This window comes from Pleuronectes platessa, chromosome 13 (assembly GCF_947347685.1).
Source record: "Pleuronectes platessa chromosome 13, fPlePla1.1, whole genome shotgun sequence".
Lineage (NCBI taxonomy): Eukaryota > Metazoa > Chordata > Actinopteri > Pleuronectiformes > Pleuronectidae > Pleuronectes > Pleuronectes platessa.
The window spans coordinates 9,219,349-9,242,119 of NC_070638.1; the positions used below are offsets into that span (position 1 = coordinate 9,219,349).

Sequence of the window (22,771 nt, forward strand, 5' to 3'; positions counted from 1 at the left end):
CATTTCAGGTTCCCATTGCAGAGCCGGTATGTCAGACCCGCTTCATTCACACCTAACCCCCCCCCCCCCCCCATGTTTTCCTTGTTGCTGTTTTTAGATCCGAAGTGGGGAAAACGCTGCTAATTTGGCCAATGAGCTGGCACGCCACACACAGGGCCCAGTGTTTGCCGGAGATGTCAGCTCCGCGGTGCGCCTGATGGAGCAGCTCGTGGACATCCTGGACGCTCAGCTGCAGGAGCTCCGGCCCAGTGAGAAGGACTCGGCTGGACGCAGCTTCAACAAGGTACTGTGAAATTCCTGTCTGGCCTATTGTAACCTCTCATTAAACTGTGTCCCCCTTTTGGCCCGGCTCAGTGCCAGCATGACTCAGGACGTTCATTAGCGGGACACCTACCAATGCACACAAACACCAAGCCGTGCCTGCACCAGCTTACGTGCACGCACACACACACACACACACACTGGTGGACACACACAGTCTCAGGTGAGGGGGCTAGAGAGGCAGGTCCTGCCCTGAGGGGAAGCTCATTCCTCTGTCGCTCCCTTGTAATTACCCTGGCTTTGGAAACACAGGCTCACCTGGCAGGCCCACCTTAAAGGAGCTAATGGCCATGAGCCCCCCACCAACACAGAGAATAACGCTTCATTGCTGACAAGTGGGGAACAGCTCTCTCCTGAAGCTGCTGCCACAGCTTGAAGAGGAAGGAGTAGGTCGGATGTACCTGCCTCTCTCAGCTGCAGGCGGTCCCATGGAGAGATGAGTGACAGTTTGAAAAAGCTGCATTGTTTTTCAGACTTTCCAGACTTTCTGTTTTCTCTGCAAACAAGTGCAGTTTTCTTTACCTTCAAGTGATGTTATGCATTTGAAGATAACGTTCTACCGCTCAATTAATGGCTTCTGCATATTTCTGTAAGATAAGGAATGTACTCGCAACCACTTGACACCTTTTTTGACTCGTGCAGTCTGTCATCAACTCTGCATTCATTTTGGTCCCAGTTATAGAAGTGTAAAGGTCTGATCTGCTTTACTCTGCGGCAATGATCACAACTTTGACAAAAGTTAACGCAGACTTGACATAAGTGTTTAAATTCACCCTTATTCAGTGAAATCAGCCTTAGGAGGGAATCAGGTGATATGATAACACACTCTGTAGTAACCTGTTTACTGTTACATCCACATACACATACACAGGCTCCAGGTCAGATTTCTCCCCCTACACTGATCTTATTTTGAGCTCAGTTTTTCTTTAGAGCTCAGATGTGTTAGTTGTACAAACCTGTTCAGAGATGAAAGCTTGTATATACTCATAAAGAGTAACTAAACACTGAAACAGTGACGTGACATCCATACTACGTTTAGTTTTCGAACTAAAACAATATCTGTTCACACGAGCATTTTGGCTAACACACCTGAAAACACAGGAAGGCTTGCACATGCCCCTGTACACAGGATTTACTCGATGAATGCAGCGTCTCTAAACTGTTTAACGGCTCTTAAACCAGAAGTATGGACGCCGGGCGTATCTGTAGAAGATTGGCTGAATTTTCAAATGAAAACGTAGTAGTATGGATGTGGAAATCCGGTTCCTGCTTTCTCATTTAGGTGAGGAAGAAAATCAGTTTGCTGCAGAAAGTCAACTGTAACTTAATTCCCATGAAAATGCGAGGATGGGTTAGACACCTCAAATTACTGTCATGCTATATGGAGAAAAAAGTAAAATCAATCGGGGGCCTGAGACACAGGAAAATTTACATTTTAAAACCTAAAGCCTCACATTTAAAAATGAACTGTAAAAATATACAGTAAACTATTTGTATGGTAGGAGCTAAAGAACACTGGCACGGTCGTTCAAGTTCCAAGTAAATTGAGGTGTCCATGGGATCTACCCTGACTGGGTTAAAGAAACATTTTGGTTTCCTCTGTGTGTTTTCTTGAGGCATTTGTGATGTGGAGGTTGTAACCTGGATAAAAATAACACTTTATCTATTTGTTTTCCTACTCGGTGGGAGAGCTGCAGTATGTGATTTTCTCCAGTTTGACTCAATTAGGAGAATAAGGCGACTTATTTAATACCAAGAGACCAACAGAGGCAGGTTTTAAAAAGGAGCTAGGACTCTATTATTCTCTCCATGCCATGAAATACAAATGACCTCATCTCACATTGTTTATCTTATCAACATATTCTAAAGCATCACTAATGGGGAGCATCAGAAACGAGTCTCAGCATCTTTTCCCCCACTTAGGCTCTGCTGTGCATTTCTCCTCTCTTCCCTCTCTCTGTGATAGGACTCACATTAGTTTTAAGACTTCAACAGTAGTTCCTCCCAAAAAGCATTAAGAGCTGTCGCATCATTTTAAGGTCGTAGTTCACAGACCTGCTGCTTTTCTTCTTTTCCATTAACTCTGTAATTTGATGGTAAGTAGCATGATTTAACGCTCCCTGTTTTCTTACTGCCTCTCTGCAATCTGTCTCTTGTGCCTCGATCCTCTCTCGTTGTACGGGAAAAGCTTCAAAAGCGAGAGAAGACGTGCAGGGCGTACATGAAGGTACAGCCACCAGGCTTTCCATGTTGCTTTCTGTTTGCCCGATCCCTTAATGTCCGACCAGCAGCATGCAGCACCGTCCCTCTCAATGTCCCCGATTGTTTGGTTACAGTATGTGCCCGGTGATCCCGCTCGTACAAGACATGGCTGCCTCTCCATCTGACTCGGCTGTCTGTCCTGCTGTCATTCTGTCCATCTGAGGGTGCCGCCGTCAATATCACTCCGTCTTCGTCCAATCCCTCCCCCCCCTCCCCCCCCCCTCCCTTCCTCTGTGCGCTATCACTTGTATATCTCCCCTTCATTTTTTCTCTCTCCTCCTTCCTTTCTTCCTCCCCCGACTTTTTCTCGCTGTCTTCGTCTCTCCTGTCAGCTCTTTATACGTTGTGTGAATAATTGCCTTCCCACGGTCGTAATTGCACCTCCCTGTCAGCCAGAAGTGTGATCAAAGTGGCAGTGTGCTCAATTTTCACTTGCTAACATTGTACAATTTTTAGTCTCCCTTGTCCCCATAGCAGGGGAAAAAGAAACTCCTCTTCCATTGCAGTTGTGTTTTATCTGTGGGATTAATTTCTCAGCCCGTTAATATATTAGTGGACTGTTTGAATTGTCCCGTCTCACCCCTAGACATTTAGCCTATTTCTATTTCCTCAGACATCCTTGGTTCTTCTGAAAGACGTGATGAAGGACAGGATGGGAAGAGTCAGGAGGAGACGTCTCGCAGGGCATAGGACAGCTGATCAAATTTAGTATTTCTCAGTGGCTCATGGGGCAAAGTTCAGTTGGTGGTGGTCTTCATTTTACTGTTAGAAAAAGGCGATGCATTTCCCCTTTCAGCCTCTAGGGGTAAGGAGCAATGTCGGTCGGTATGTCTGTTGGTCTACCATTTGTATTCTCACTAGAATATCCCAACAGACATCAGATGGATTGCTGTGCACCTTGCTGCAGACATTCGTGTTTCCCAGAGGAAGATTCCTAATGTCTGCCCCCCCCCCTTTGAGTGTTTGATGTCCTGTTCCCCGAGTAGCTTGCGCTGCACTAAACGTCGCCCTATATCTAAAGCAAGTCGCGGGTCCTCCTCTTGCAAGGGCCCCTGTGATTTGTGAAGTGACCTCCACCCAGCGAGCGTTATAGAGGATTCATGGAGAACACAGATTCTGCCTGTGTTACACAAAGTAGAGACTTCCAGCCTTCCCCCCCCCCTCTGGATTTCATGGATCCTTTGAGGATGGCTCACCAGGAGAGGAACACCATGTAGTGTCTGTGTGGTTATAATGACCCTGGTCGCCACCGCTCTCTCTCTCCTGCACAGACAAACACACACACACACACACACACACACACACACACACACACACACACACACACACACACACACACACGACCCATCGGAGTCACAGCTTGCAAGCTTCCAGTTAGCCTGCAAGGTCAGGGGCGCAGAGATAGAGGTCTGTGCTCAGGCCGGAGATATGAAGACACACTAAGAGCCCTGTGTCATCATCGCCGGGGTTAACGTGAGCTCAGTGGTTAAATGTTGCGGTTAATCACATATTGGTGCCGACTTTTGTTGATCCCCTCTCTTGTTTTCCTAAGCAAACGGATAATCCTGTCCGTGGTCATTCAATTAGTGTTTGGGATAATCATAGCTGTGACTAATTGGTACAGTGAGCAGGGGCTTGTTGTGGTTAATTACCGTTATTGTGGTGGCCTCGCGGTGGTTAATGACACCTATGGTTAAATTGTCACTCTGATTTGTCACACCACCAAGGGGCAGCCCAGCATCTGTGTGCAGCTGTCTGCCTGTCGTGGGATTTTAGCAAAGTTAGTCGTGGCTTAATTGTGCCAAACGGTCATGAACCCGCCCATGCCGGGGTCAAGGGGGGAACTCTTGTTTTATCAACATGCGATACTTGTGTGGGTTTTCTGGAATGTTTGACTTACTTACTTCTTATCTGAAAGCAGGAAATGAAAGGATTGCCTCTGAAAACAAACAGAAACCCCCTGTTCCCCCCTGAATCTTGACTTCGACTACCACTCAGGACATAGATTTCGTAATGATTCCCCCCTTTGCCTCCATGAGAATCGTATTCAAGCCCATTAGGAGCAGATCCTGTTATGGAAATGAGACTGTTCTTCATGGAGATAATTGTTATTTTGGAAAAATACCCGCTCAAATTGTGAATGCAGCATTGTAGACGGCCTTATTCGGTAAAGGGAAAAGAAAAAACATTTGGTTTGTATTTCTTTTTCCCCTCAAGCAGTTTGACATCATTATTCAATAAAGAAAAATGGTCCAAGACAGACATCCTCCGATTAGACGTATTTTTCGTAAACAGAATATTCAAATGTCCATTCTGCATTTTTGTATCATCATTATTAATTGAGTTACTCATGACGTGCTTGAACCCTCATGTCATCATTCGCAGTGATCTCGATATTTCAGTTTCAGTCGATGTCGCTGCCGTCACTGTTGGCCATGCATGCCCGTGCTATCATCTGCTGCCCAGTCCCCGCACTTTGTTATCCAGCTGAAGCTCTAATGGGAAGGAGGCGGCACACTGACATTTCACTTGTCTCCCTGGATACAGGCCATTGTGGACACCGTGGACAACCTCCTGAGGCCGGAAGCCCTGAAGTCCTGGAAAGACATGAACTCCACGGAGCAGACGCACGCCGCCACAATGCTCCTGGACACCCTGGAGGAAGGGGCGTTCGTCCTGGCGGAAAACCTGATCGAGCCAGCGATCGTAAAAGTACCTGCAGAGAATATCAGTAAGTTCCTCTCAGATAGCTATAAAACAGATAAACACATCTGTCAGTCACAATTCATGATGTTGTTTTTCCTGGCCGGGGACCACGAATCAGTAAAATTGTTTCAAACTGAGCGATAAAAAAATTGTTTCCCCCGGATCTGGAGACCGGCTCCTACAGAGGAATATCATTTAGAAAACGACCACATCTGGTCGACATCATAACAAAATATGCGTCTTTAAAGAATCGAGCCAACGCGCCCTCACTGTGCAGTTTATCAGCAACACAATCTCTTTCATTTCGGTCAGCTTTGTGCAGTGAATTTTTCACATTTCTACCCACAACGCTTTGTTACCATGGTTATGGTCTCCCACTCACCCTTTTGTCTTATACCTCATTGATTTTTAATCTTTTCCTCGCGTGGTAAAGTCACCTCATTGACAGAGCGCTGCAGTGATGAAGTGTCCGGCCCTTCTGGGGGAAAACAAAGAGCCCAACTGAATGGCATTGTTCCATTCACGCAGCACTCTGTTCCCTCACAGCCTTTCCCATTAAGTGGTAGTTAGCTAAGCTGATAAGTACTAGTTGCCCCGTCTCTACGAAAAAAGCCCTGATTAATATATTGTGTAATATGCTGTATATTTGCTACTTAATCACTGCATTCAGGCGGACGCTTTTATGAGCTCTTGCTTATCTGCACAGTTGAGATAATATTCCAGTGGAGCAACGTAAATGCAGTTATATGAAGACACACACAGCCTCCGCTTACCTGCCCTCCCTCCAAAATGCGAAAATGATTGTTGCTCCTAATTAGCAGTTTGTCATCGCCCAAATGGCGCCTCCGGGCGAGCATGGGGGGAGGGGACGAGGGGGAAACGAGGGAGGAAGTGCTAAAAGGGGGAGAGCTGGAAACTCAGCAGAGATGGAGCGCAACCGGAGAACAATTCCATGTCTCCGTCTGTCAGAAGCCATCTATCTGAGGAAGTGGGGCTGTTTCTGACGGGAGGGAGTGTGCTGATACGTGTGTCCTCCTGACCCCTCGGTAATTTCAAACATCAAAGGGAGCACCACCCGGCAGCTGGCATACCGGGGAGAGTGGCTGCAGGAATTTTGAGGATTTTCAGAGATTTGCTTGTCGAGCCAAGAGTTATCTGAACCCACGGGGGGAAGAAAAAGTAAAAGTAAAAGCTCAATGATATTTTTGATCCTGTGAATATTTGACATTCAATGCTGCAGTAAGCTTCGCGCTTGCCTTTGCTCATCCGGTATCACAACCCTTATTATTTTCTCCTCTTTCTCTTGCCTTAGAGGTATCCACAATGGCAAGCTACCAGCATGACATGGTTTTTTAAGTGAATGACACTTCACAGGGGCCAGTGATGCTGGATTCTGTTTCTGGTCCAGCAAACGTCGAATCTTAGCACACACTCCCCACCAGGCCATAACTTTGGAGTTGTGTTAAACACCGTGTAGGGCTTTGGAAATGCTGCCTATGTGTAACATCTCTCTGTTTCTCCCCCCTCCCTCTCTCCGCCTCACCTTCCACCGCTCAGTGCTGGAGGTGTACGTGTTGAGTACCGACGGTCAGGTGCAAGATTTCCGGTTTCCACAGACGAGCAAAGGTGGAGCGTCCCTTCAGATTTCCTCCAACACGGTCAAAGTCAACAGCAAAAACGGTGAGAAACACACAACCGCTGCAAAGTAAAGAAAATGAAGTTTTGGTTTTTTTGTTTTCTTTACCTTATTGGTTCTTTGGGGTTATTGACACTGATCATTTAAAATCACATTTGGGTGGATGTTGAGTTTACTAATTGTTTCTAGCTTCTTCCTGGGAGCTTTTTAATTAGAGGTTTTTATAAGAATAATAAGCCATTTTGTGAAATTCACTTTCTTGCTTTCTTGCTGAGAGACAGATGAGAAAATTGATTGTTGCTTTAAGTTTAGAGCTAAAGCAGGCGGTGATTAGCTTAGTTCAAAAGGCCCAACAGTCTCCGAAGTTTAACAATTAATACAATAAACATATAGTTAATAATCCTTTTGTCTGATCTACAATATATTTAGACAGTGTTCTTATCCCTTCACATTTAGTTTTGATGTGTCCTTCTGCTAAAATGGTCCAGATTTATTCTTACAGTCTCAATCTTCAGTCAATGCCAGCATGACAAAGCAAAAACTGATTTTCTTTTTGCAGAGTTATTGAAAAGACATAAAATTGAAATATCCCGCTGACAGAAGTATTCAGACCCTTTACCCGGTGCTCAGTCAAAGCACATTTGGCAGCAATTACAGCCTCCAGTCTTCTTCGCCATGATGCGAGCAGCTTTGCACACCCGGATTTGGGGATTTTCTGCCATTCTTCTCTGCAGATCCTCTTGATCTGCGGGGTCGGATGGGGACAACATGGACAGCCATTTTCAGTTCTCCCCTGAGATGTTTGATTGGGTTCAAGTCGGGGCTCTGGCTGGGCCACTCCAGGACATTCACAGAGTCTTCCTAAGCCTCTGCGTTGTCTCGGCTGTGTGCTCAGGGTCATTGTCCTGTTTGAAGGTGAACTTATAGCCCAGTCTGAGGTCCTGAGGTTTTCATTAAGGATATCTCTGTTTGCTCCTTCAGCTTTTCCTCAACCCTAACCTCGTCTCCCACTCCCTTCCTCTGAAGAACACCCCCACAGCACCATGATGTGATGATGCGGCAGGTGATTAGCTCTGCCTAGTTTCCTGCAGACATGGCGCTAAGAATTGAGGCCACAGTGCAGTCTTGGTTTCATCAGACCAGACAATCTTGTTTCTCTCTGCCTGAGAGTCCTATAAATGCTTATTGCCAACTCCTAGCAGACTTTCATGTGTACCTCAGCGAGGAGAGGCTTCTGTCTGGCCACCTTAATGCCCAGATCGGTGGAGTGCTGCAGCCTATCAGGATCTCTGGAGCTGAGTCAGAGTGACCTTTTGGTTCTTGGTCACCTCTCATACTAGCTCTCGGCAATATCCTGTTTGTTCCAGACTTCCTCCGTTTAAGAATTATGGATCCCACTGTGTTCATAGGAACCTTCTTTGCAGCTGAACTTTCTTGAAGCCTTCCCCAGATCTGTACCTCGACACAATCCTGTTTCTGAGCACGGCAGTACCTTCCTTCAAACTCATGGTTTGGTTTTTGCTCAACGCTGCCCCCTGTGTTCATTGGGAGAGACACTTATTACCTCCGCCATGGAGCGTGTGTTTGCCTGTTATTTAACAGCTTGACACTAAAACGACCGGACGGATTAACATGGGTCATGGGAGAAGCAAATAAGTTCTGATGGTGAACAGGGGGCAGGTGTAGGAATGTTTTTCACTTTCTTTAACAAGGAGAGGGCATATAAAAAATATATTTCACTGATATCCCGGAGATTAATTCATGGATCTTAAAGATAAAAATCGAAGTCATATTTAGAGGATGGATATCTACAGTATGAGTGTGTGAAGTCTGGTGCAGCTTGACTGAATTAAATGTGATTATTTGTCCTTTAGGGAGGTATGAGCGCCTTTAGCCAGTCTAGTTACAGCTGTGGTCTCAGATGCAGGGGCTGCAATTAGCCCATTATGTTTGTTACATTTGTATAATACCGCTGAATGAACACTGAACCCTGTGGGTCTAATGAATTTATTGTTGCCGATTGCAGGTGTGGCCAAACTGGTATTTGTGCTGTACAAGCATCTGGGTCAATTCCTCAGCACGGAGAACGCCACGCTGAGGGGAATGGGGGACCTGAGCAGCCGCAACCTTTCCCTCACCGTCAACTCCCACATCCTTTCAGCCTCCATCACCAAGGAGTCCAGCCGTGTGTTCGTGGCCGACCCCGTGATCTTCACGCTGGAGCACCTGGATGTAAGCCCCCTCCTGAGACTCCCCCAGAGCGACACTGACACAGCTCCACAGAGCTTTTAATGTGTTATTGTTGTAGAGAAAACATCAATTTTATCCATTTTTTACATGGTTGGAGATTAATACTAATGTAGAGTTGGGAAAGTAAGTGGAGCCTCTTGGGTGCCGTGTTTCCTTTTGTGCTTTGAAATTACCACAGTAATCCTTCTCACAAATTAACATATTATGATTCCAATTTATTTGATGTTCTTCTGATCTCTTTCATCCCTATTCTGCTCGCAGTCCATCGCGTCTGAAGAATTTCAATTGCACACACACTGGTATTAAGTCTGCACAACACATATATTGACATACGGTGACTTACAGTTAGAGATATGAAATATACAAGGTGTGTTTGTGTACCGTCATGTATATTTCAGAGCACGTTCATGTATGATTAATGTTTTTTTTTTTTTTCTCTGTGTTTGTGTTTTGTAGAAGGTGCACTACTACAATCCCAACTGCTCCTTCTGGAATTACTCAGAGCGGAGCATGATGGGATACTGGTCCACGCAAGGCTGTAAGCTGCTGGAAACCAACAAGAGCCACACCACTTGCTCCTGCAGTCACTTGACCAACTTCGCCATCCTCATGGCCCATCGAGGGAACGTGGTGAGTGGCCCTCGCCTCTTGATAACTGGAGGGTGTTCTCTTCCCCCCCCCCCCCCCCCCCTCCCTGCTCGTCTCAGTTAGTTGCTCTCCTTCCATCTCGCTGACAGATTTGTGCACACACGGCAGGAACAAGAATGGCATTTCAGTGGAGATAATTAGATTATTGCCGGAGGAGCAGGTGAGGGTGGGGGTAGGAGGGGGTGAGGTGGAGAAGCAGGCTGTCACTTTCAAAGAGCGAGATTGTGGATCAGGACAGGAAGCACCGTACCATCATCGGAGGTAATTATATATTACCTGTGGTCCTTGTCTCATATCCCTCCATGCATATGTCCCAGAGAATCATGGGAAGCATCACTGCAGAACCTCAGTTCTAACTTTTGTTTCCACCGCTCTTGAAGTGGTGCAGGAACCATTTGGTCGTGAAACGCAATTATAATCCAATTACATGATAAAGAGCATGTGGAGCATGGACCCAGCCAGTAATAAATGTGGAGGATAAGTTTGTGGTCTGTGTAATAATACGTCCCAACTCATGAACTCTGTCCCTGTCATCTGTTTTAACCTCAACCTTAACCACAGCTTGAAACCAGAGCCTTGAGGCCGGGCTTAATCTCACACCAATTCCCTGCACATCACCTCAAATGCAACTCCTGCCCTCTATAAAATTACAAATATCACAGGAAGAATTGCCTCACTTTTCGGGGCCACCATGTCGTTGAACGATATTTTTTATGGTCAAGTCATTTTTTTTTTCTTCCACATTTGCCTGCTGCCCATCTTGAAACGTGCTCAGTTTTAGATCTTCTGCAGCACAGCGGGGGATTGACCTTAAAAGGCAGAACCCACATGTGGACGTCACTGATGTCACTCTCTGCAACATGGGCGTAGCAGTGTGATCCATGCGTGTTAGTCGGGAGTGCCAGATGTCATCATGTACGAACAAGTGAAAGAACAGACGCACAATTTTTTTTAACGTCTGTCTTAAATCAGCAGTCAGGTGCCTGGATGAAGATTAAAACAGATTTCGCTCGCTCTAAGTATTAAGAAATCCCTTTCTCACGTGTTTTCGTTGTCAGTGAAGAGGGAAAGAATCCAACCCTCTTTTCTGTGCAAAAAATCCTCTATACGTTAAGTCGAAGTTGTTGTCGAGGGATAAGACTCTGGAGCCAGAAGCCTTCTGGTAGCCGTTTGAAGGTTAGGCCAATCCTATTTGAGCAGGCTCGGGTTGCCCGCAGGTAAACAGTCCATGTGGAGAGCAAAAGAGTTGGAACACATTGACTGAAATCCATAATTCATCTGCATTCATACGCATGCGCTGTTTATAGAGAATAGCAAAAATGCTGTCTGGACTGAAAATGGCATTCAACTCAGACAACGGAAGCCCCAAAATATTGGCCTTAGCCCCCAGAGGCTAATCAATCATCAGGCGCTAGCCAATGGGCTCTGAGATCGAGCTGAAGCTAATACGAGGCCTCTGTGGTTTAACCAGATGAAAATGTTTTCTTTCAAAGTGACAGGCTCCTTTGTTTCAAAATGTCTCTTTTCATTATAATCCCTTCACTTCAGGTAGAAACAGAGGGAATTTCATACTAAAAAAAACTTTAACCTTAAAAATTGAGTTTCTTGATTTCACTTTTCAAAGTTACTCAGACTTCATATTAGCATCAGCTGTAATCATGCTCAAAATGACTGTGGGCTTTTCCTTCCTGCTTCTCACCCTAAAACAGCATGAGGCTTGTCATTGCACATAGTGTATTTACATAAGATAATAAGTTATGACCCCATTTTAACAGCTTTAATAATATTCTGTGTCATTACAACTGTGCATATCAGCGTTTCCATCTGGTCAGTGTTCAGTCCAGTTTTATTTATGTAGCACCAAATCATAACACACATAATCTCGAGGGCACAATACAGAGCAGAAGGTCGGGACCTGACGAGGTTGTAGAGGGAAACAGTTCCCACCATGAGCGACCACTTAGCTGGTGCGAGACAATGAGGAGGAAAAAAACCTCCTTTTCACCAGGAAGAACCCTCTGGACAGAGCTCGACTCAGGGGGGGGCGGCCGTCTGACTCCACTGGTCGAGTTGAGAGGAGAGAAACTGGGGGAGAGGAGAAGAGGAGAAGAGGGGAAGAGGAGCTGTATTTATTGTTTTATTCAAGCAAGCACTGTCGTACACGTTGTTATAATGACAATCTGAACAGTAATACATAAATGTGTCATAAGCGATAATCGCAGAACCAATTTACACATCGAAAAATATATCTACATATATGTAGGGCGGCTGTGGCTGAGGGGGTAGAGTGGTCGTCCTTCAACCGGAAGGTCGGCAGTTCGATCCCCAGTCTGACCCATCTGCATGCCGAAGTGTCCTTGGGCAAGATGCTGAACCCCGAATGGCCCCCCCATAGAATAACAAAGTGCTGCAAATAGATGCACTGTATGAATGTGTGTGTGAATAGGTGAATGTAGAACTGTACTGTAAAGCGCTTTGAGAGGTCATCAAGACTAGAAAAGCTCTATATAAATACAAAACCATGTACCATTTACCATATATCCATTATCTGCTGTAATGCCACTGATTGGTGATGGTCACTCCCTGGATGTGTGTTTCCGTGCAGGGGGAGGGGAGCGTCCACGAGCTGCTCCTCACCGTCATCACGCGGATGGGCATCGCCGTGTCCCTCGTCTGCCTCGCCATCAGCCTCTTCACCTTCTGCTTCTTCCGCGGCCTCCAAAGTGACCGCAACACCATCCACAAGAACCTCTGCCTGAACCTCTTCATCGGCGAGCTTATCTTCCTCGTGGGCATCAACATGACGGAACCAAAGGTACCGTGGAAATCGCACCGCGGGGGGCTTTAAATGTCCTGCTGCTGACGAACGGGCTCGTCTGCCGTGATTAACCTTCTTTTAATGCTTGAATTTCTCCCTCAGTTGCCTTTAATGGCCTCAAATCGCCAATCTTCTCTGTCTCAGCCTCAGCACACTTGACGATATATGACGATGATACCGAGTAAAATATTCAAACTCGGGTTGATGTTTTTTTCATGACTGCGCCATTTTATCAAATACAAATATTCTATGCATGATTTTGAGACCCACTTCTCCGACATCATTTGTGTCTTTGGAAATTTTGGGATCGTCACTAAAACGGAAAAATCCATTTTCAACCAAACTTGAGCTTTTTATCAGTGGACCCCAAATGGGTATTTCTTTTTCTTTGCGGAACTGGGTAAACATTTTTCCTTTTTCAATTAATTTAGGGGATCCGAAACATTCTGACTTATCAGGGGCATTTTTTATGTAAAAAAGTTATATGCCATAATAAAATATATGACAAAATGTTCTTCCATCACCTTACACTGTTAATATGAATAACTGTGTTTTTGCCAACTCACTGAATGTCAAAAACATTATCCATCCTTGTTTTATCTCAGTTTTTGGGATATTTTGTCTCTTAAGCTGCTAAATGATCGTCTTTTTACACAAGCTGGTCTTTTTGCTTTTCTGTCTAGACCAGGCAGTGAACAGCGAGTTTATCAAAGGTTTATTTATTTCTACAAAAACAGCAACCGGCTGTGTGGTGAAAACCGGATCAATAAAGTCGTCGGCCATTAAACCAAAATCCTGAGCTGAACGGTGCTCAGAATCTCAAACAGCCTGTTCGTATTACAAGAGGTCACTTGATCCTTTGTTGATATTCAAATATTGATTGGAGCAGCTGTAAGCAGAGCCACTGCTCCATCACACAAATACTCTCATCTGACTTAGCTTGTGTCACTGGTCATTGAACTTTTAAACCTTCAGTAAGCAGTAAATAAGTAATTCTTGGTAACTGGTAAAAGCTGATAAAAATCTAACTGCTTATGTGTGTGTGTGTCTGTGTGGGTAACCCTCTGCGTGTGTCCTTCTCTCAGCTGGTTTGCTCCATCATCGCTGGCGTCCTCCACTTCTGCTTCCTGGCTGCGTTCGCCTGGATGTGTCTGGAGGGCGTGCAGCTGTACCTCATGCTGGTCGAGGTGTTCGAGAGCGAGTTCTCCCGCAGGAAGTACTACTACGTGTCCGGGTACCTCATCCCGGCTGTGGTGGTGGGCATCTCAGCAGCCATCGACTACAGGAGCTACGGCACGCAGCGGGCGTAAGTGGAGCATCTCTGCTAGGGGCGCTTCTATTGTGGGATGAAAAAAAAAAAAAAAATCAGGGGCCTCAGTCCTCCCCCCTCTCCATCGAGACACACCCACACAGCTTGCACGTGTGTTCTGATGATAGCGATATCACAAAGAGTAATCCACCTCTGCCCCTGGAACGTTTACACCCTGTCACTGCTCAAATACAAATAGTGGATGTGAGCAAGGCTGCAGCATTAATGAACATGCTGGCTAGATGCACTGGCCTGCTGGACTTTTATTCTTTCCAAGTGGATAATTGCTAGTTAAAAGTTTATGCACTTCGCCGCTGGTCTGCATCCAAGCAGCAAGCTTTATGATTTGTAAGACTGCAATCCTCTAATTTATGGGATTTAAGTAAACTGACTCTCCATTTTTGTTCCTATGGTCCTCACTTCTTTTACTGTGTCCTGGTGATTAACACAGAGACCGGGATGCAATTCATTCTAGAACTGTGTACAACACACTGTTTACAGTTCAGAGGTTCGCACAGTCACACATCACACATTTGTAAGCATTTGCAGACTGTGAAGTCATGAGTCCACCGGCCACTGCCTCTCCCGACTGCAGCTTCTCATGGCACGAGGCCAACGCTCCGTCGAGGTCGGCTTTTCTTCTCTGTGGTCGGACGAGTCTCTCTCCTGCTGCTGCACATGATCGATGAGACACAAGTTTTTGTTTTGGCATTGAGATGATTTAATGAACTGAATCTCACCCTCTGCTCCCTGCAGATGCTGGTTGAGGGTTGATAACCACTTCATCTGGAGCTTCATTGGGCCCGTAACCTTCATAATTGTGGTAAGTTGTAATTTTGTGCACGAGTGTGATATATTTTTGTTCTTTTTTCCCTTTCAATGAAAAGCTTTTGAAAACAGCTTATAGATTTTCTCTCTTTGTGCTGGCTGCCTCTTGGCTCTGATTTCTAAGATCAATTTGCATGAAAGGAAAGTGGTCCCATTACAGCTGACAGAAGGACATCAGTGTCCACTCAGCTATGAAATCCTCTGAAATCAGAATTGGTGAGCGGCAACAGCTTAAAGCTGTTTGGGCCTTGCTGTACATCTCGATAATACTCCCCTCCTGCAATCAGGAGGAGAGATCGTCTCAGGCATGAAGGTCATTTGCTCACTGGGAATACAAGGGTGATGGTGAGGGGGGGTGAACATGGAAGTAATGAGTGGGTGGGCCAGACAACCATTACCACAGCTCATAGCCCTGCTGAGGATCATGACACGTCCCCAGCCAATCCCAGCACACGGACATCTCCTTCTTCACCTTTTAATATTTCATGTGGTGCACTGGGTGTTCACAATGCACATTGACACACACACACACACACACACAGACATACACAACACGTGCAAGAATGCATGCACACAGCGCTGAACAAACACGCTGCATATCCATACAGCTGCCTACAGTAACACACATGTAAATCCGTCCATGGGCTGTAAACACAAGCAGGACCTGGAGGTGCTGCGTCAGCGCTGCCAGTTTTTTTTTGCCGTCGTATTTGGCAGCGGAGTGAGAGACCTGAATATTGTAGAGGACGGCCCCTTGGAGACCGGGCATGACGGGGGGGCGGGGGGGGCATATGCGGTTTGCCTCCTGCTTTCTGCAGAGTGCCTCCCTGCCTCCTCTCCTCGCCGTCCGTCCCTCTGTCTGTCTCATCGGATCTGTGTCACCACTCGCAGCTGTGTTAAATGCATCTCCAGCCACTCGACTCATGCGGACGTAAATCGGCCCCAGTGGCTGAGAGACAAAACTCGGCATTACTCTAAGCTGTGATCTAAAAGCCTCTTTCTGTCTTCTTAGCCACTCCTTTTTCTTCCATCGTCCCCCCCCCCCCCCCCGCTGTCTTTGGTTTCCGTGCACTTCCCTCTCACGCTCTTTGTTTCCATTCGGAGACGCTGCTCTGTTCACATCCATCCACGTTGGGTAATAGTGGGGGATCTTTCTGCTTATTTGTTGAGGCGCATTCAAAATGAAGTGCTCGATAAAGTGAGGACACTGCGTCTAGATTATTATGCTCCGTCCGCTCGCCGAGTTCAACTTTTCATCTTTTATTTTCCTTCATGTGCTCGCAAATCAAAAGGAACACGGAATATATGTTTGTGAAAATCTGGATATACTTAATTCAGCGAATATTTACAGAGCCGCGTTTGAAAAGGTTTAATGTGGTGCTGGACCGAACTGAAACACATCTCCTTCCTTTCCCCCGGTGCAGACGAACCCTGCCGTGCTTACAGCGAGACATCCTGAGAGCACGGAAACCTCTCTGGATGTACGGCTCCACTCACTTAAATGTTTTTCCTGGCCTCGGTGAAATTATTTTCAAAAATATGGCCCTCGGCTCTCCGCTCATTCCTCTGTATTTTTCTGGAGCCTTTTTGCGTCAAACGACCTGTTTGGACGTGGAGAGATATACATTCTCATATTTGATGGGAATTTGTACTTTTGGGCTGGAGCTTAATGTCAAAACAAGAGAGAGGGAAGAGAGAAAGTTTCAGTGTGAAGGCCAGAGCTGTGTGAAGTAGACCCCAGCAATAACCTCTCTCACTGTTGTTTTTCCTTTTTGGAAGTCAGCGTGCTTTATGATCCGCACCGAGGCAATACATTTTCATATTCCTCTCAGTAAAGGTATGCTGGTGTTGAGGCTATAAAGAGCCAAAACCACTGTGGATTAAGCAATACTCACATGTCACTGGGAAACATACAGACTGTTTGTTAGCGACCAGAGGGGAAAATACATTTTACACATGTTCAAATTCTAGGTACTTTCTCGTTTTCTTTTAAAGCAAAAAATATAAGTGAACACGGTGATGACACTCGGTAGAGAGCATCAGCCTCAACTGTGTCCTTTTGAAGCCACATTTAAATTCACAGGAGCCAGATTTTTATTTGGATCTGCACCAAACTGCGCTTTCCTTGAAATCAAGGTCAATTTTGGAAAGCGCTCAATCTCGCAATGTTATAGAAAGTGAAAAAAAAGAAATCCTAAATCTGCCTCCTGACCTAAATATACTCCAAAAATGTAATGAGCAACCAGGTGTCATGTTAATCCGTACAGAAGTCTTTGGGTAATTCAGTGTTCAAACAAACAATGAAACGGAAAGGGGTGAACACAGAATCTGAATGAGGTAAATTTAGATTCTACTTTAAAAAAAACATATGAAAAGGATGGAAGATATGAAAGATTAAATACAAATGGAGATGAAACAATTTGTTTTCTAACAGCATTATGATTTGCAACCGATTCATGCTACAATAAACATTTTATGGTTCTGGCCTCTTCAAAGTAAATAACTGTACCTATTGGTTGGACACAAAAACTGTGAAGGTTCAATTGAAATTAATCTGAATATTCATATGTTTTCTGATTATACTATATCCAGGATTTATCTCCTTAATTTAGACAGTGTGGTTTTAGAACATTTACCCAAGTGGAGGACCAGAACGTTTCTTCTAGCTCCTGTTAGCGGCAGGAATCAGATTCCTTTCTAAGTGCAGTCTGTTAATCCTGATACGCGTCTGTTTTGACAGGTCAATGTCATCTTCCTGGTGGTGACCATGTACAAGATGGTGAAGCACTCCACCTCCATGAAACCCGACTCGTCCAGGCTGGGGGGTATCAGGTAAGGGGGGTCACTCCAGGAGATTAGATGACTGCTCTGTGGTTGCTGGATCTGTGTGTCCGTGTGTACGTGTGTGCTTGTGCGTGTGCGTGTGTGGTGGTTGTTGAGTATGTGTGAAAAGAAAAATAATATGCACCATTAATGCTGCTGCCTCCTTCCTGAGATTTCAATGGCTGCTTTGGACCTGCACACTTATTTGATTTTCTCTTAAACCCCGACCAGACCAATATTTTTCCCTCTCAGGTGCAACTTTGGTCAATAGTTGATGCCTTTTTAGCTCATTTTATGATGCCAGTATTTACACAACCCGGGGTTATATGGTCTTATTTTTATTTCTCATAACTGCCTTTCTGACCTCTGGTATCTTTGTGCTCCTGTGCTGGCATAGTTTACAGGCTTTTCTTGGGAGATGGATTCCACCACATGCCGCTTAGATTTAATGATGGTAAAAACCAGGAGAAAAGGGGGCCCCGTGTCCCTGTACATGTCTGTGCCTGGATTCTTCCTTCAACAATATGCCTGAGAGCAGGCCAACATGTGTTCTGTGGGCGTTGGATTTTTAGGCAGCCACAATGATTTTGGTCCAAAGTAAAGAAATAAATAAATTCAAAAAAAGGCACTGACATGGCTTTCAGGTTTTTAGCTCAGAGAAAAACCCACGTTTGTTTGCATTCGCACGCTGGATTTCACACATGATCATAAATCGTCCAAACTCATTAAATGCCCAGTAATTAGTCCGTACCTCGAATCCCAATTCTGTCAAATGTCACATAATGTGAAATAGTCGGTTACTCAGCCAGTAAAGTGTTTTTCTTGTAAAATAACAAGAAATGTGACACAGAAACTGAGGAGAGGCTCTGATCACCCGTCACTCTCAATCCTGCCGCTCGTTTTTCTGCGTGTCCCGTCTCGGTGGCATGCTGTTGTCCCATTTCTTCTCCGCTCGCCGCCTCTCTCTCGGGGCGGCTCACTCCACTCCCGTGTATCAATAACAACCAGCCATTGTCATTGGAACTGACTGTTAAGTTATCTTATTTCCACTAGGCTTAGTTCCTGGAAGCTGCCAAGGAGAAAACCTGCTGCCTCTGCAGTCTCTTTAGCTCTTTACTCCCAAGGAAATCTTTTTTGACTCTGTGTCAAATAGCAAATGCTCTTTAATCCAAAAACCTTTTGTATTTGTTTTTTATACACTTCAGCCAACACAGTTTTGTTCTTAAAGTAAATTAGTGTGTTTTCTGTTTCTCTTTATGTTTAACAAGGTGTTGGCCAGGGAAGAGAGAAACTTCCGCCTCAGCAGATTCTCCTTCACTGGTTAATATCCCTCCTCTTTCTCCCGCAGGTCGTGGGTGTTGGGAGCCTTTGCCCTACTTTGTCTGCTGGGGCTCACCTGGTCCTTCGGCTTGTTCTTCCTCAACGAATCCTCCATCGTGATGGCGTACCTCTTCACCATCTTCAACACTCTGCAAGGGATGTTCATCTTCATCTTCCACTGCCTCCTCCAGAAAAAGGCAAGATTAGGTTTTCTGTGATTCAGAATGTGACATTCAGAGAAATGTCACAGCTTCCAGCTTCTGAAACGTGTTGACTTGTGTTTTTCATCTGTTTGTTAACTGGATATATTTAGCTGTGAGACTCTTGTTGTTAAATTAAAAACCATAAATGTAATTTTTTACAATTTTAGCATATTTTAAAGTTTATAGACATAATGATTAGTAATGATTAATCTGGTAGAGAGCTGAAAGGATAAGTCAGTAAATAAACTTCAAGTCCATGACCAGCTACTGGGAACTGTTCGGTTTTCGAACAAAATACCAAAACAGCTGTTCTAGCTTCTTTCTTTTTTTCTTTTCTTCATTTTATGTGATAATAAATTGGTTTTGTTGGACATTTGAAGATATGATCTTGAACTGAGAAAACTGTGATTGGAGTTTTCTAAATAGACTCAATGAATCAAGACTCTAATCAGCAGATTAATTGATAATGAAAACGAGAATGGGACTCATTAGAGGGAAGCAGCAGATTTCAGTAGTTTACAATCTAACAAACAGAGAGCAGGGAAAACACAACCTCTTGGGTGGAGGTAAATATTAGCAGCAGCTTTTGCATTTATGAAACCAACGCAGCGGGACTGAGAATCTCCTCTTTCTTTCCTTATGTGATTTATATTGCAGGCGCGGATCATTTTCACTGTAACATGTTGAAATTTTCCACGCGGCATTTCATGACATTTTATACCTTCTCCATAAAAAAACAGCCGTATCAAAGTGCTTCCTCTATAATATCTCAACATGTTGTGACAGTGTTGGTTATCCCTGTCCTTACAGATGTGCCATTTAAACTCCTGTCAGCTGCCATTTGATAAAGATTTGGGATTTGCGTCTCTCGCTGGGTGGTGGTGGGGGAGCGGGTGTGTCGCTGTGTGTGTGTGTGTGTGTGTGTGTGTGTGTACTCAGTCGGTTTCTGATCCTTTATTCCTCCGCAGGTCCGCAAAGAGTACAGCAAATGTTTCCGCCAGTCCCAGTGCTGCGGCGCGCTGCCGGCCGAGGGCTCCCACAGTGCAGCCAAGGTGGCCACGTCTCGATCCACGGCCCGCTACTCATCCGCCACACAGGTACGTGCCTGTACTGGGAATCTGAGGTATCAGGGTTTAGGATGAAGCAGGATTTATTGTTTATGTGCCAGTGGATTTTATTCTTGTACATGTACTTTATCGGCTATTGTGGTTTTCCTTTTCTTGAAAAGACTGCAACCACCAATGACCTGATCCTGTTAACAAGTCTTGTTTGTGTAGCTGAAGCCCGGTTTAATTTAGCTCATTATATTTGTGCTGTGGAGTCATTATTGTCCAGAGCCACATGTCACAGTGGGTGATATGAACAGAGGCACTGCAGTTGAACCTGGCTACCGATAAATGCTATATTTACTCCTGTTTGACTGATGCTTGTTAAAAAAAAATCTCGGGTGTTTATAGATGTTATTTCTTTACCTTTTAAAATCCCTGCAACTGTATCTTTGAAAGTGGGAACATAAAGCCTTGAGGGCTGCCAGCCTTAGGCAACCGATGTTGGTCTTTTCAGCAAATTCATTGACAAAGAGAAGGTAGAATATAGTCACAGTTTTCCTTCAGTAAAGACTCAAATGTTTTTTAACCTTTTGCTCAGATTTCGTCATTGAGTCTTTAGTCGCTGAGGGAGAAATCTAACCTTGCCGAGAACACAGTGTCACAGTGCACATGTTTTACCTTGTTATAACCTACATCTCGTTATATCACAGTGAACTGAACAGAATAAACTGATTCCAGGCTTCACATTGTTCTGCTAAGGCTCCGTTATTAGACAGCAAAGGTTATATAACAGAGGTTGGGATTGAATTTATTCATAAATCAAAAAATGTTACAGTGAAGTTTCACACAGTTCTTCTTCTCCTATGAATGTGATCAGGGCTGGTAGGCAGATCCTTTTTCAAGAGACGGAGACAGATGAGAGGAGTCTGTTGAGCTCCTCTCACCATCTATCTTAAGAACGCTTCTGGGAATATGGTGGCGGCTTCTGCTTCAAAGCCTATCTCTCAAATTACAAGTTGAAGGGATTGTCAGTGTATCCCTTTTTGTTTATTTCTCTTTTTTTCTCGTTTTGGATCAATAGCCCATAGGGTCTTTTTTGTTTTACAGTAGCACGACCATGTCATCAAGCATGGGGCCGACAGACTCTCGAACGCGAGTGTAGGCTCCTTGAATCACAAACCCACTTAGCCACTCAATCCTCGGGGGCCAGAGGGCCTTGAATAACAGCAGCCCCATGTTGAGTCCTGATCAATGGCTGCTTTTCTCTCCACCCAGAGCCGCATCAGGCGGATGTGGAACGACACGGTGAGGAAGCAGTCGGAGTCCTCCTTCATCTCAGGAGACATAAACAGCACCTCCACGCTCAACCAGGGTAAGCTACCCTTTCTTCCAGCACCAGCACCTCCAGACGCAGCACATACGCTATTCTCTTTATGATGAGGCTCTGAATTCACAGTAAACACTTCAATGGATGCAGCCGACATGGCTCCGTGGCAGCTCGGGAACAGGGAAGAGACAAGCCCTGATTTAATGTTGCGTTTTCACTTACCGCTAAGCAATCAAAAACAAAAACATTGCGTTAAATGCTGCCGGTGCATCAAAGTTCACGGCTTATATTCCTGCTCACTGCGATCCTCTGAAAGCGGAGGAGTGAGAGACGAGGGAAGAGGCGCTGTATGTAAGCCTGGCATAGAAACGTTACTGATGAGGGTTCAAATCATAACAATCGGAACGGGGGGGGGGGGGGCTCAGCGTCGCCCCGCCGTCATCGTCAGGATGAAGGTGGAGAGATGAGTAAAGTCAGGCTGAGGTCAGAGCAGGCTTTTTGGGAAAGTTCCCAGCATCATGAAGCTCAGGCTCCAGACCGTGCCAGCGCAGATTTGGCCCGAGTTATGAATTATTATTTTATTTTCTTAAACACACACACATACACACACACACACACACACACACACACACACACACACACACACACACACACGCCAGCGCAGGGGCTTCTCGGCGATCCGTCCAAATGACCGAGGGCTAGTTATTACATTCTTGAGGATTTACACAAGCATGCTGGGGATGATAGGGATACTGTATTATTCATGGCGGGCCACTTAGACATGTTTGGTCTGGTGTCTCGACTGGACGAGTTTGTTTGGACGAAGTTGCTTCACGTAAACACTGCAGCTGATTGTGCTGCTGCGCTTTGGTCAACACTCGTCGCGGTAACGTTGTTTGTCGGTTCCATCGACGGACTGTTTGGATGAAGGCTTTTTTTTTCGCCCCCACCAACATTTCTATGGCGGCTTTGTCCGTAATAGAAGTCAGACCCATCGGCGGTCATAACTCTTTAGCGGTGTTAGAATCCGGACGGCACATGTCAGCGTTTGTTTATGTCGACCGACGAGCGCACCAATAGCACCACCGCGCAGCCGCCGCCGCCACAGACCATGAGCTACAGAACCTCCTGCTACTTTTTCTTTTTTTCCTCAACTGTTTATTTTCTTCCCCTTTCTCACTCCTGATTTTTCTCCTTTTCTCTATCTTCCTGTTATTTCAGGGATGACCGGCAACTACCTCCTAACTAACCCTCTCCTCCGAACCCACGAC

The 22,771-nt window shown here is 45.3% G+C and overlaps 1 protein-coding gene across 1 annotated transcript in view; it reads left to right on the forward strand.

The window, feature by feature from the left end:
- The window catches only part of LOC128455176 (adhesion G protein-coupled receptor L2), an 87,902-nt gene that overhangs the window by 60,048 nt on the left and 5,083 nt on the right, over nucleotides 1–22,771 (forward strand). The window contains exons 8-19 of the mRNA XM_053438852.1: nucleotides 98–283; nucleotides 5,131–5,314; nucleotides 6,847–6,969; nucleotides 8,952–9,157; nucleotides 9,632–9,805; nucleotides 12,429–12,638; nucleotides 13,727–13,947; nucleotides 14,707–14,773; nucleotides 17,519–17,610; nucleotides 18,950–19,118; nucleotides 20,093–20,221; nucleotides 21,449–21,545. Of these exons, the coding sequence (XP_053294827.1) occupies nucleotides 98–283; nucleotides 5,131–5,314; nucleotides 6,847–6,969; nucleotides 8,952–9,157; nucleotides 9,632–9,805; nucleotides 12,429–12,638; nucleotides 13,727–13,947; nucleotides 14,707–14,773; nucleotides 17,519–17,610; nucleotides 18,950–19,118; nucleotides 20,093–20,221; nucleotides 21,449–21,545 (1,858 nt within the window). The remainder of the gene's footprint in view (nucleotides 1–97; nucleotides 284–5,130; nucleotides 5,315–6,846; nucleotides 6,970–8,951; nucleotides 9,158–9,631; nucleotides 9,806–12,428; nucleotides 12,639–13,726; nucleotides 13,948–14,706; nucleotides 14,774–17,518; nucleotides 17,611–18,949; nucleotides 19,119–20,092; nucleotides 20,222–21,448; nucleotides 21,546–22,771) is intronic.